General features: G+C 57.3%; 1 protein-coding gene across 2 annotated transcripts in view; it reads right to left on the bottom strand.

Moving 5' to 3' along the window:
• LOC140729306 (active breakpoint cluster region-related protein-like) overlaps positions 1–13,720 on the bottom strand; it is a 102,994-nt gene that overhangs the window by 395 nt on the left and 88,879 nt on the right. For both annotated transcript variants that reach the window (XM_073048918.1, XM_073048919.1), the window contains 4 exons: positions 9,668–9,802; positions 8,759–8,864; positions 2,341–2,467; positions 1–1,158 (listed from right to left, as the gene is read on the bottom strand). The exon at positions 1–1,158 is cut by the window's left edge and continues 395 nt beyond it. In XM_073048918.1, coding sequence (XP_072905019.1) covers positions 1,069–1,158; positions 2,341–2,467; positions 8,759–8,864; positions 9,668–9,802 — 458 coding nt within the window. In that variant the 3' untranslated portion in view covers positions 1–1,068. The remainder of the gene's footprint in view (positions 1,159–2,340; positions 2,468–8,758; positions 8,865–9,667; positions 9,803–13,720) is intronic.

The following is a 13,720-nucleotide window of genomic DNA, read 5'->3' as shown; positions in this document are numbered from 1 at the left end:
GGAGTGTGTGATGGGACAGTGTAGAGGGAGCTTCACTCTGTGTCTGAACCTGGGAGTGTGTGATGGGACAGTGTAGAGGGAGCTTCATTCTGTGTCTGACCCTGGGAGTGTGTGATGGGACGGTGTGGAGGGAGCTTCACTCTGTGTCTGACCCTGGGAGTGTGTGATGGGACAACATAGAGGGAGCTTCATTCTGTGTCTGACCCTGGGAGTGTGTGATGGGACAGTGTGGAGGGAGCTTCACTCTGTGTCTGACCCTGGGAGTGTCTGATGGGACAGTGTAGAGGGAGCTTCATTCTGTGTCTGACCCCGGGAGTGTGTGATGGGACAGTGTAGAGGGAGTTTCACTCCGTGTCTGACCCCGGGAGTGTGTGATGGGACAGTGTAGAGGGAGTTTCACTCCGTGTCTGATCCTGGGAGTGTGTGATGGGACAGTGTAGAGGGAGTTTCACTCCGTGTCTGATCCTGGGAGTGTGTGATGGGACAGTGTAGAGGGAGCTTCACTCTGTGTCTGACCATGGGGGTGTGTGATGGGACAGTGTAGAGAGAGATTCACTCTGTGTCTGACCCTGGGAGTGTGTGATGGGACGGTGTGGAGGGAGCTTCACTCTGTGTCTGACCCTGGCAGTGTGTGATGGGACGGTGTGGAGGGAGCTTCAATCTATTTGAACCGCTGCTGTTCCTACACTGGACGTGTGTGACAGGACACACAAAGAACGTGAAAGCCCATCTAGTTTAACAAACAGATGACATGGGACAAGCTGCTTTGGGCCTGAGCCTGTCATTGACTGAGAAACCACATCCCAGGACCCAGGATGTTCCAAATTCCCCTCTCCCACTCTTCCTAATCATGTAACCATCAAGCTCAGTTGGTTCAATTGCTGATGGGGAGGTGTTGGAGGGGAGGGAGGGAGGGCTTATGCGAAATTTGCAGTGCCCTCAGGGTCACTCCACAAGGTCCACCAAGTGAGAGGGAATACAGCTGAAGTTTGAGGACAGTCAAGAAGAAACAGGGGCTTGAGATCAGCCTGGTGTGTTGACAGTCTGACAGAGGGCAGTTCTTCCACCTCACGTCTCAATGGATCCAGACTCCAGGCCATCTCGCTGATCCAGTGCAGGGAGGTCATCCTTGGACAGGAGGTGAAAGATCACCTGGACCTGGAGAGAAGAGAAAGACAGGGTCAGACGGAGTGAAGCTCCCTCTACACTGTCCCATCACACACTCCCAGGGTCAGACACAGAGTGAAGCTCCCTCTACACTGTCTCATCACACACTCCCAGGGTCAGACACAGAGTGAAGCTCCCTCTACACTGTCCCATCACACACTCCCGGGGTCAGACACAGCGTGAAGCTCCCTCCACACCGTCCCGTCACACACTCCCAGGGTCAGACACAGAGTGAAGCTCCCTCCACACCGTCCCATCACACACTCCCAGGGTCAGACACAGCGTGAAGCTCCCTCCACACCATCCCGTCACACACTCCCAGGGTCAGAGTCCACGGCGACCTTAGAGGAGTTTCGAGACCGTTGGGCTCCGCGGGGTGTAAATGCCATCGTGGATAGAGATGGCAACATTTTGGTGTAATGTCTATTGTCTATTTGTAGTGAAGTAACTGTGTTTGCCACTGATTTGTATATATTGTATAGCACCGATATTTGTAATAAAGGATTTTGTAATTTAAAAAAAAGGGTCAGTCACAGAGTGAAGCTCCCTCCACACTGTCCCATCACACACTCCCAGGGTCAGACACAGAGTGAAGCTCCCTCCACACCGTCCCATCACACACTCCCAGGGTCAGACACAGCGTGAAGCTCCCTCTACACTGTCCCATCACACACTCCCAGGGTCAGACACATAGTGAATCTCCCTCCACACCGTCCCATCACACACTCCCAGGGTCAGACACAGAGTGAATCTCCCTCCACACCGTCCCATCACACACTCCCAGGGTCAGACACAGAGAGAAGCTCCCTCCACACCGTCCCATCACACACTCCCAGGGTCAGACACAGAGTGACGCTCCCTCTACACCGTCCCATCACACACTCCCAGGGTCAGACACAGAGAGAAGCTTCCTCCACACTGTCCCATCACACACTCCCAGGGTCAGACACAGAGTGACGCTCCCTCTACACCGTCCCATCACACACTCTCAGGGTCAGACATAGCGTGAAACTCCCTCTACCCTGTCCAATCACACATTGCCAGGGTCAGACACAGAGTGAAGCTCCCTCTACCCTGTCCCATCACACATTCCCAGGGTCAGACACCCCTTTACACTGTCCCATCAGAAAGTGTCAGTAACTTTTTGGGTTTGGACGCTGAACCATGACGTACCTGGACTACGACCTCATGTGAGATGTCCACAGGGGCTCCCTCTTGCTCAGAGCGAAGAAGTGAGGGGCCAAAGACAGTGGCCAGGTTATGCATGGTCATCCTATTAACATCTTGATACTTGGCGACCCTTGGGTGGAGAGAGGAAAGTGAGAAGGTTTACCATCCCATTGTGCTGATCCCGATGCAGAGTGAAGCAGCAGCTTGTGTTCACCCTACTCCCTGTCTCTCCCTCTCTTCTGTCTCCTGCATTTTCTAGGACTGAGAGACACCGGTCAGTGTACAGATATCTCCTGAGCGAGGGGGACTGAGAGACACCGGTCAGTGTACAGATATCTCCTGAGAGAGAGGGACTGAGAGACACCGGTCAGTGTACAGATATCCCCCTGAGAGAGAGGGACTGAGAGACACCGGTCAGTGTACAGATATCTCCTGAGAGAGAGGGACTGAGAGACACCGGTCAGTGTACAGATATCTCCTGAGAGAGGGGGACTGAGAGACACCGGTCAGTGTACAGATATCTCCTGAGAGAGAGGGACTGAGAGACACCGGTCAGTGTACAGACATCCCCTGAGAGAGGGGGACTGAGTGACACCTGTCAGTGTACAGATATCCCCCTGAGAGAGAGGGACTGAGAGACACCGGTCAGTGTACAGATATCCCCCTGAGAGAGAGGGACTGAGAGACACCGGTCAGTGTACAGATATCCTGAGAGAGAGGGACTGAGAGACACCGGTCAGTGTACAGATATCCTGAGAGAGAGGGACTGAGAGACACCGGTCAGTGTACAGATATCCCCCTGAGAGAGAGGGACTGAGAGACACCGGTCAGTGTACAGATATCCCCTGAGAGAGAGGGACTGAGAGACACCGGTCAGTGTACAGATATCCTGAGAGAGAGGGACTGAGAGACACCGGTCAGTGTACAGATATCCTGAGAGAGAGGGACTGAGAGACACCGGTCAGTGTACAGATATCCCCTGAGAGAGAGGGACTGAGAGACACCGGTCAGTGTACAGATATCCCCTGAGAGAGAGGGACTGAGAGACACCGGTCAGTGTGCAGATATCCCCTGAGAGAGAGGGACTGAGTGACACCGGTCAGTGTACAGATATCCCCTGAGAGAGAGGGACTGAGAGACACCGGTCAGTGTACAGACATCCCCTGAGAGAGAGAGACTGAGAGACATCGGTCAGTGTACAGATATCCCCTGAGAGAGAGGGACTGAGAGACACCAGTCAGTGTACAGATATCCCCCTGAGAGAGAGGGACTGAGAGACACCGGTCAGTGTACAGACATCCCCTGAGAGAGAGAGACTGAGAGACACCGGTCAGTGTACAGATATCCCCCTGAGGGAGAGGGACTGAGAAACACCAGTCAGTGTACAGATATCCCCTGAGAGAGAGGGACTGAGAGACACCGGTCAGGGTACAGATATCCCCCTGAGAGAGAGGGACTGAGAGACACCGGTCAGTATACAGATATCCACTGAGAGAGAGGGACTGAGAGACACCGGTCAGTGTACAGATATCCCCTGAGAGAGAGTGACTGAGAGACACCGGTCAGTGTACAGATATCCCACTGAGAGAGAGGGACTGAGAGACACCGGTCAGTGTACAGATATCCCCTGAGAGAGAGGGACTGAGAGACACCGGTCAGTGTACAGATATCCCCCTGAGAGAGAGGGACTGAGAGACACCGGTCAGTGTACAGATATCCCTCTGAGAGAGAGGGACTGAGAGACACCGGTCAGTGTACAGATATCCCCTGAGAGAGAGTGACTGAGAGACACCGGTCAGTGTACAGATATCCCCCTGAGAGAGAGGGACTGAGAGACACCGTTCAGTGTACAGATATCCCCTGAGAGAGAGTGACTGAGAGACACCGGTCAGTGTACAGATATCCTGAGAGAGAGGGACTGAGAGACACCGGTCAGTGTACAGATATCCTGAGAGAGAGGGACTGAGAGACACCGGTCAGTGTACAGATATCCAGAGAGAGAGGGACTGAGAGACACCGGTCAGTGTACAGATATCCGCCTGAGAGAGAGGGACTGAGAGACACCGGTCAGTGTACAGATATCCCCCTGAGAGAGAGGGACTGAGAGACACCGGTCAGTGTACAGATATCCCCCTGAGAGAGAGGGACTGAGAGACACCGGTCAGTGTACAGATATCCCCCTGAGAGAGAGGGACTGAGAGACACCGGTCAGTGTACAGATATCCCCCTGAGAGAGAGGGACTGAGAGACACCGGTCAGTGTACAGATATCCTGAGAGAGAGGGACTGAGAGACACCGGTCAGTGTACAGATATCCTGAGAGAGAGGGACTGAGAGACACCGGTCAGTGTACAGATATCCCCCTGAGAGAGAGGGACTGAGAGACACCGGTCAGTGTACAGATATCCCCTGAGAGAGAGGGACTGAGAGACACCGGTCAGTGTACAGATATCCTGAGAGAGAGGGACTGAGAGACACCGGTCAGTGTACAGATATCCTGAGAGAGAGGGACTGAGAGACACCGGTCAGTGTACAGATATCCCCTGAGAGAGAGGGACTGAGAGACACCGGTCAGTGTACAGATATCCCCTGAGAGAGAGGGACTGAGAGACACCGGTCAGTGTGCAGATATCCCCTGAGAGAGAGGGACTGAGTGACACCGGTCAGTGTACAGATATCTCCTGAGAGAGAGGGACTGAGAGACACCGGTCAGTGTACAGATATCCCCTGAGAGAAAGGGACTGAGAGACACCGGTCAGTGTACAGATATCCCCTGAGAGAGAGGGACTGAGAGACACCGGTCAGTGTACAGATATCCCCTGAGAGAAAGGGACTGAGAGACACCGGTCAGTGTACAGATATCCTGAGAGAGAGGGACTGAGAGACACCGGTCAGTGTACAGATATCCCCTGAGAGAGAGGGACTGAGAGACACTGGTCAGTGTACAAATATCCTGAGAGAGAGGGACTGAGAGACACCGGTCAGTGTACAGATATCCCCCTGAGAGAGAGGGACTGAGAGACACCAGTCAGTGTACAGATATCCCCTGAGAGAGAGGGACTGAGAGACACCGGTCAGTGTACAGATATCCCCCTGAGAGAGAGGGACTGAGAGACACCGGTCAGTGTACAGATATCCTGAGAGAGAGGGACTGAGAGACACCGGTCAGTGTACAGATATCTCCTGAGAGAGAGGGACTGAGAGACACCGGTCAGTGTACAGATATCCCCTGAGAGAGAGGGACTGAGAGATACCAGTCAGAGTACAGATATCCCCTGAGAGAGAGGGACTGAGAGACACCGGTCAGTGTACAGATATCCCCTGAGAGAGAGTGACTGAGAGACACCGGTCAGTGTACAGATATCCCCTGAGAGAGAGGGACTGAGAGACACCGGTCAGTGTACAGATATCCCCCTGAGAGAGAGGGACTGAGAGACACCGGTCAGTGTACAGATATCCCCCTGAGAGAGAGGGACTGAGAGACACCGGTCAGTGTACAGATATCCTGAGAGAGAGGGACTGAGAGACACCGGTCAGTGTACAGATATCCTGAGAGAGAGGGACTGAGAGACACCGGTCAGTGTACAGATATCCCCTGAGAGAGAGTGACTGAGAGACACCGGTCAGTGTACAGATATCCCCCTGAGAGAGAGGGACTGAGAGACACCGGTCAGTGTACAGATATCCCACTGAGAGAGAGGGACTGAGAGACACCGGTCAGTGTACAGATATCCCCTGAGAGAGAGGGACTGAGAGACACCGGTCAGTGTACAGATATCCCCCTGAGAGAGAGGGACTGAGAGATACCGGTCAGTGTACAGATATCCCCTGAGAGAGAGGGACTGAGAGACACCGGTCAGTGTACAGATATCCCCTGAGAGAGAGGGACTGAGTGACACCGGTCAGTGTACAGATATCTCCTGAGAGAGAGGGACTGAGAGATACCAGTCAGAGTACAGATATCCCCCTGAGAGAGAGGGACTGAGAGACACCGGTCAGTGTACAGATATCCCCTGAGAGAGAGGGACTGAGAGACACCGGTCAGTGTACAGATATCTCCTGAGAGAGAGGGACTGAGAGATACCGGTCAGTGTACAGATATCCTGAGAGAGAGGGACTGAGAGACACCGGTCAGTGTACAGATATCCTGAGAGAGAGGGACTGAGAGATACCAGTCAGAGTACAGATATCCCCCTGAGAGAGAGGGACTGAGAGACACCGGTCAGTGTACAGATATCCCCTGAGAGAGAGGGACTGAGAGACACCGGTCAGTGTACAGATATCCGCCTGAGAGAGAGGGACTGAGAGACACCGGTCAGTGTACAGATATCCCCCTGAGAGAGAGGGACTGAGAGACACCGGTCAGTGTACAGATATCCTGAGAGAGAGGGACTGAGAGACACCGGTCAGTGTACAGATATCCTGAGAGAGAGGGACTGAGAGACACCGGTCAGTGTACAGATATCCCCCTGAGAGAGAGGGACTGAGAGACACCGGTCAGTGTACAGATATCCCCCTGAGAGAGAGGGACAAAAAGAGATACCGGTCAGTGTACAGATATCCCCTGAGAGAGAGGGACTGAGAGACACCGGTCAGTGTACAGATATCCCCTGAGAGAAAGGGACTGAGAGACACCGGTCAGTGTACAGATATCCCCTGAGAGAGAGGGACTGAGAGACACCGGTCAGTGTGCAGATATCCCCTGAGAGAGAGGGACTGAGTGACACCGGTCAGTGTACAGATATCTCCTGAGAGAGAGGGACTGAGAGATACCAGTCAGAGTACAGATATCCCCCTGAGAGAGAGGGACTGAGAGACACCGGTCAGTGTACAGATATCCCCTGAGAGAGAGGGACTGAGAGACACCGGTCAGTGTACAGATATCCCCCTGAGAGAGAGGGACTGAGAGACACCGGTCAGTGTACAGATATCCTGAGAGAGAGGGACTGAGAGACACCGGTCAGTGTACAGATATCCCCTGAGAGAGAGTGACTGAGAGACACCGGTCAGTGTACAGATATCCCGTGAGAGAGAGGGACTGAGAGACACCGATCAGTGTACAGATATCCCCCTGAGAGAGAGGGACTGAGTGACACCGGTCAGTGTACAGATATCCCCTGAGAGAGAGGGACTGAGAGACACCGGTCAGTGTATAGATATCCCCTCAGAGAGAGGGACTGAGAGACACCGGTCAGTGTACAGATATCCCCCTGAGAGAGAGGGACTGAGAGATACCGGTCAGTGTACAGATATCCCCCTGAGAGAGAGGGACTGAGAGACACCGGTGAATGTACAGATATCCCCGAGAGAGAGGGACTGAGAGACACCGGTCAGTGTACAGATATCCCCCTGTGAGAGAGGGACTGAGAGACACCGGTGAATGTACAGATATCCCCTGAGAGAGAGGGACTGAGAGACACCGGTCAGTGTACAGATATCCCCCTGAGAGAGAGGGACTGAGAGACACCGGTCAGTGTACAGATATCCCCTGAGAGAGAGGGACTGAGAGACACCGGTCAGTGTACAGATATCCCCTGAGAGAGAGGGACTGAGAGACACCGGTCAGTGTACAGATATCCCCTGAGAGAGAGGGACTGAGAGACACCGGTCAGTGTACAGATATCCCCCTGAGAGAGAGGGACTGAGAGACACCGGTCAGTGTACAGATATCCCCCTGAGAGAGAGGGACTGAGAGACACCGGTCAGTGTACAGATATCCCCTGAGAGAGAGGGACTGAGAGACACCGGTCAGTGTACAGATATCCCCCTGAGAGAGAGGGACTGAGAGACACCGGTCAGTGTACAGATATCCCCTGAGAGAGAGGGACTGAGAGACACCGGTCAGTGTACAGATATCCCCCTGAGAGAGAGGGACTGAGAGACACCGGTCAGTGTACAGATATCCCCTGAGAGAGAGGGACTGAGAGTCACCGGTCAGTGTACAGATATCCCCTGAGAGAGAGGGACTGAGAGACATCGGTCAGTGTACAGATATCCCCCTGAGAGAGAGGGACTGAGAGACACCGGTGAGTGTACAGATATCCCCTGAGAGAGAGGGACTGAGAGACAACGGTCAGTGTACAGATATCCCCCTGAGAGAGAGGGACTGAGAGACACCGGTCAGTGTACAGATATCCCCTGAGAGAGAGGGACTGAGAGACATCGGTCAGTGTACAGATATCCCCCTGAGAGAGAGGGACTGAGAGACACCGGTGAGTGTACAGATATCCCCTGAGAGAGAGGGACTGAGAGACAACGGTCAGTGTACAGATATCCCCCTGAGAGAGAGGGACTGAGAGACACCGGTCAGTGTACAGATATCCCCCTGAGAGAGAGGGACTGAGAGACACCATGTGGAGATATTTCCCTGTGAGAGGGTGACAGATGGAGAATTATTCCTGTTATTTGGGCTTTGTCATTACCTCTTCAGGTGGTACAGGAGGTACAGAAATGTATTGAGGTTTGGCTGTGGTAACTGGTGCAGTAGTGATGTCATCTGGGTATCCTTGGCTTTTTTGTCTTCAACACCTGGAATTGCAATGAGATTCACCAGTGATGGGAGCTGTACTGACCACTCCTCCAGCCACACATGCACCCCCTGGGTCCCAGACTCGATTAATCTTCACCCCACCCCCCTCGATGCAGCTATACAGAGGCAAGACAGCGGCTATATTTCATTAGGAGTTTGAGGAGATTTGGTATGTCAACAAATTTCTACAGACGTACCACGGCCAGAATTTTAACAGGCTGCGTCACAATCTGGTTGGGGGCGGGGTGACAACTGCACCGGATTATAAGAAGCTGCAGAAAATTTAGCAGCTCCATCATGGGCACTAGCCTCCGTAGTATCCAGTGATACCCCAAAAAGGCGGCGTCCATCATTAAGGACTGCCCAGGTCATGCCCTCTTCTCATTGCTGCCATTGGCGAGGAAATACAGAAGCCTGAAGACACACACTCAGCGATTCAGGAACAGCTTCTTCCCTTCTGTCATCCGATTCCTAAATGGGCACTGAACCCATGCACACTACTCACTACTCACGACATATCCTGTCTTTTTGCACTACATATTTAACGTATCTATGTAATATTTATATATATTTACTGTAATTTAGTTTTGTTTTCTCTCACTGCCAATGCGCCTGCACTTGGAGATTGAATTGCGATCTCCCTGATCCTCACTCCATCATATCACGACTCGTTTGGGTCAGCTCAGGACAAGGGCAGTGGAGATGCGAGGGTGCACCGTGCTGAGGGACGTGCTGCTTTAAACACACGTCCCCTCCCTCCTTAGCTCAGTCAACCCCGGAAATACACCTTCCTTCGGCCTACCTGCTGCCTTGAAGAACAAGGGCACCAGCTCGCTGGTGAGCAGAGGCTCCGGAAGGCTCCGCAGGTACAGCTTCAAGGTTCCCGCCACCACATGAATGTCTGAATCCTTCAGCAGGGCCGCTGTCTCCTTGCTGTCTGCAGTGGGGACAATGAGCAGGAGTAGACAGTGTGAGGCGTGGGTCTTTGCGGAGTCCACTGGGGGACTATCTTCAGAGTGGGCCCTGTGCTAGAGTTCCAGACTCCTCAGAACAAGTGAGGCGTGAGGCGTGGGTCTACAGGGAATGGCTCTGCGGAGTCCATTGGGGGACTTCCTTCAGCGTGTGGGCCCTGCGCTAGAGTTCCAGACTCCTCAGGCCGTGGATCATCTGGTACTGGCGGTGAGGGAGCTCCTCGCTGTGGGAGGTGGGTTGCGAGGGAGCTCCTCGCTGTGGGGGGAGGTTGCGAGGGAGCTCGTCGCTGTGGGAGGTGGGTTGCGAGGGAGCTCCTCGCTGTGGGATGTGGGTGGCGAGGGAGCTCCTCGCTGTGGGAGGTGGGTGGCGAGGGAGCTCCTCACTGTGGGAGGGGAGGTTGCGAGGGAGCTCCTTGCTGTGGGATGTGGGTTGCGAGGGAGCTCCTCGCTGTGGGATGTGGGTTGCGAGGGAGCACCTCACTGTGGGGGGGTTGCGAGGGAGCTCCTCACTGTGGGAGGGGAGGTGGCGAGGGAGCTCCTCGCTGTGGGGGGGGGTTGCGAGGGAGCTCCTCGCTGTGGGAGGGGAGGTGGCGAGGGAGCTCTTCGCTGTGGGAGGTGGGTGGCGAGGGAGCTCCTCGCTGTGGGAGGTGGGTGGCGAGGGAGCTCCTCGCTGTGGGATGTGGGTTGCGAGGGAGCTCCTCGCTGTGGGAGGTGGGTTGCGAGGGAGCTCCTCGCTGTGGGAGGGGGGTTGCGAGGGAGCTCCTCGCTGTGAGAGGGGAGGTGGTGAGGGAGCTCCTCGCTGTGGGAGGTGGGTTGCGAGGGAGCTCCTCGCTGTGGGAGGTGAGTCGCGAGGGAGCTCCTTGCTGTGGGATGTGGGTTGCGAGGGAGCTCCTCGCTGTGGGAGGGGAGGTTGCGAGGGAGCTCCTTGCTGTGGGATGTGGGTTGCGAGGGAGCTCCTTGCTGTGGGATGTGGGTTGCGAGGGAGCTCCTCGCTGTGGGAGGGGAGGTTGCGAGGGAGCTCCTTGCTGTGGGAGGGGAGGTGGCGAGGGAGCTCCTTGCTGTGGGATGTGGGTTGCGAGGGAGCTCCTCGCTGTGGGATGTGGGTTGCGAGGGAGCTCCTTGCTGTGGGATGTGGGTTGTGAGGGAGCTCCTTGCTGTGGGATGTGGGTTGCGAGGGAGCTCCTCGCTGTGGGATGTGGGTTGCGAGGGAGCTCCTCGCTGTGGGAGGTGGGTCGCGAGGGAGCTCCTTGCTGTGGGGGGGGTTGCGAGGGAGCTCCTCGCTGTGGGATGTGGGTTGCGCGGGAGCTGCTCGCTGTGGGAGGGGAGGTGACGAGGGAGCTCCTCACTGTGGGAGAGGGGGTTGCGAGGGAGCTCCTCGCTGTGGGAGGGGAGGTGACGAGGGAGCTCCTCACTGTGGGAGGTGGGTTGCGAGGGAGCTCCTCGCTGTGGGAGGTGGGTTGCGAGGGAGCTCCTCGCTGTGGGAGGGGGGGGGTGACGAGGGAGCTCCTCGCTGTGGGAGGGGAGGTGACGAGGGAGCTCCTCGCTGTGGGAGGAGAGGTGGAGAGGGAGCTCCTCGCTGTGGGAGGGGAGGTGGCGAGGGAGCTCATCGCTGTGGGATGTGGGTTGCGAGGGAGCTCCTCGCTGTGGGAGGGGAAGTGGCAAGGGAGCTCCTCGCTGTGGGATGTGGGTTGCGAGGGAGCTCCTGGCTGTGGGAGGTGGGTTGTGAGGGAGCTCCTCACTGTGGGAGGTGGGTCGCGAGGGAGCTCCTCACTGTGGGAGGTGGGTCGCGAGGGAGCTCCTCGCTGTGGGAGGTGGGTTGTGAGGGAGCTCCTCGCTGTGGGAGGTGGGTTGTGAGGGAGCTCCTCGCTGTGGGATGTGGGTCGCGAGGGAGCTCCTCGCTGTGGGAGGTGGGTCGAGAGGGAGCTCCTCGCTGTGGGAGGAGAGGTGGAGAGGGAGCTCCTCGCTGTGGGATGTGGGTCGCGAGGGAGCTCCTCGCTGTGGGAGGGGAGGTGGCAAGGGAGCTCCTCGCTGTGGGATGTGGGTTGCGAGGGAGCTCCTGGCTGTGGGAGGTGGGTTGTGAGGGAGCTCCTCACTGTGGGAGGTGGGTCGCGAGGGAGCTCCTTGCTGTGGGAGGTGGGTTGTGAGGGAGCTCCTCGCTGTGGGAGGTGGGTCGAGAGGGAGCTCCTGGCTGTGGGAGGAGAGGTGGAGAGGGAGCTCCTCGCTGTGGGATGTGGGTTGCGAGGGAGCTCCTGGCTGTGGGAGGTGGGTTGTGAGGGAGCTCCTCACTGTGGGAGGTGGGTCGCGAGGGAGCTCCTTGCTGTGGGAGGTGGGTTGTGAGGGAGCTCCTCGCTGTGGGAGGTGGGTCGCGAGGGAGCTCCTCGCTGTGGGATGTGGGTCGCGAGGGAGCTCCTCACTGTGGGCGGGGGGTCGCGAAGGAGCTCCTCACTGTGGGAGGGTGGGTCGCGAAGGAGCTCATCGTTGTGGGAGGGGGGGGGTTGCGAGGGAGATCCTCGCTGCAGGAGGGGGGGTTGTGAGGGAGCACCTCGCTGTGGGAGGGGGGTTGCAAGGGAGCTCGCTGTGGGAGGGGGGTTGCGAGGGAGCTCCTCGCTGTGGGAGGGGAGGTTGCGAGGGAGCTCCTTGCTGTGGGAGGTGGGTTGCGAGGGAGCTCCTCGCTGTGGGAGGGGAGGTTGCGAGGGAGCTCGCTGTGGGAGGGGGGGTTGCGAGGGAGCTCCTCGCTGTGGGAGGGGGGTTGCGAGGGAGCTCCTCGCTGTGGGAGGTGGGTTGCGAGGGAGCTCCTCACTGTGGGAGGGGAGGTGGCGAGGGAGCTCATCGCTGTGGGATGTGGGTTGCGAGGGCGCTCCTCGCTGTTGGAGGGGGTGGCGAGGGAGCACCTCGATGTGGGTTTCGAGGGAGCTCCTCGCTGTGGGAGGGGGGGGTGGCGAGGGAGCTCCTCGCTGTGGGAGGGGAGGTGGCCAGGGAGCTCCTCGCTGTGGGATGTGGGTTGCGAGGGAGCTCCTCGCTGTGGGAGGGGGGTGGCGAGGGAGCACCTCGATGTGGGTTGCGAGGGAGCTCCTCACTGTGGGATGTGGGTTGCGAGGGAGCTCCTCGCTGTGGGAGGGGGGGGTGGCGAGGGAGCTCCTCGCTGTGGGAGGGGAGGTAGCCAGGGAGCTCCTTGCTGTGGGATGTGGGTTGCGAGGGAGCTCCTGGCTGTGGGAGGTGGGTTGTGAGGGAGCTCCTCACTGTGGGAGGTGGGTCGCGAGGGAGCTCCTCGCTGTGGGAGGTGGGTTGTGAGGGAGCTCCTCGCTGTGGGAGGTGGGTCGCGAGGGAGCTCCTGGCTGTGGGATGTGGTTTGCGAGGGAGCTCCTCGCTGTGGGAGGTGGGTGGCGAGGGAGCTCCTCGCTGTGGGAGGGGAGGTTGCGAGGGAGCTCCTCGCTGTGAGAGGGGAGGTGGTGAGGGAGCTCCTCGCTGTGGGAGGGGAGGTTGCGAGGGAGCTCCTCGCTGTGGGAGGGGAGGTGGCGAGGGAGCTCCTCGCTGTGGGAGGGGAGGTGGCCAGGGAGCTCCTCGCTGTGGGATGTGGGTTGCGAGGGAGCTCCTCGCTGTGGGAGGGGAGGTTGCGAGGGAGCTCCTCACTGTGGGAGGTGGGTTGCGAGGGAGCTCCTGGCTGTGGGATGTGGGTTGCGAGGGAGCTCCTGGCTGTGGGATGTGGGTTGCGAGGGAGCTCCTCGCTGTGGGAGGTGGGTCGCGAGGGAGCTCCTCACTGTGGGAGGAGAGGTGGAGAGGGAGCTCCTCGCTGTGGGATGTGGGTTGCGAGGGAGCTCCTCGCTGTGGGGGGGGAGGTGGCGAGGGAGCTCCTCACTGTGAGAGGGGAGGTGGTGAGGGAGCTC

Source organism: Hemitrygon akajei, chromosome 6 (genome assembly GCF_048418815.1).
Source record: "Hemitrygon akajei chromosome 6, sHemAka1.3, whole genome shotgun sequence".
Classification (NCBI taxonomy): domain Eukaryota; kingdom Metazoa; phylum Chordata; class Chondrichthyes; order Myliobatiformes; family Dasyatidae; genus Hemitrygon; species Hemitrygon akajei.
The sequence above is the reverse complement of the archived record's forward strand: the minus strand, read 5'-3'. Positions and strand labels throughout refer to the sequence as shown.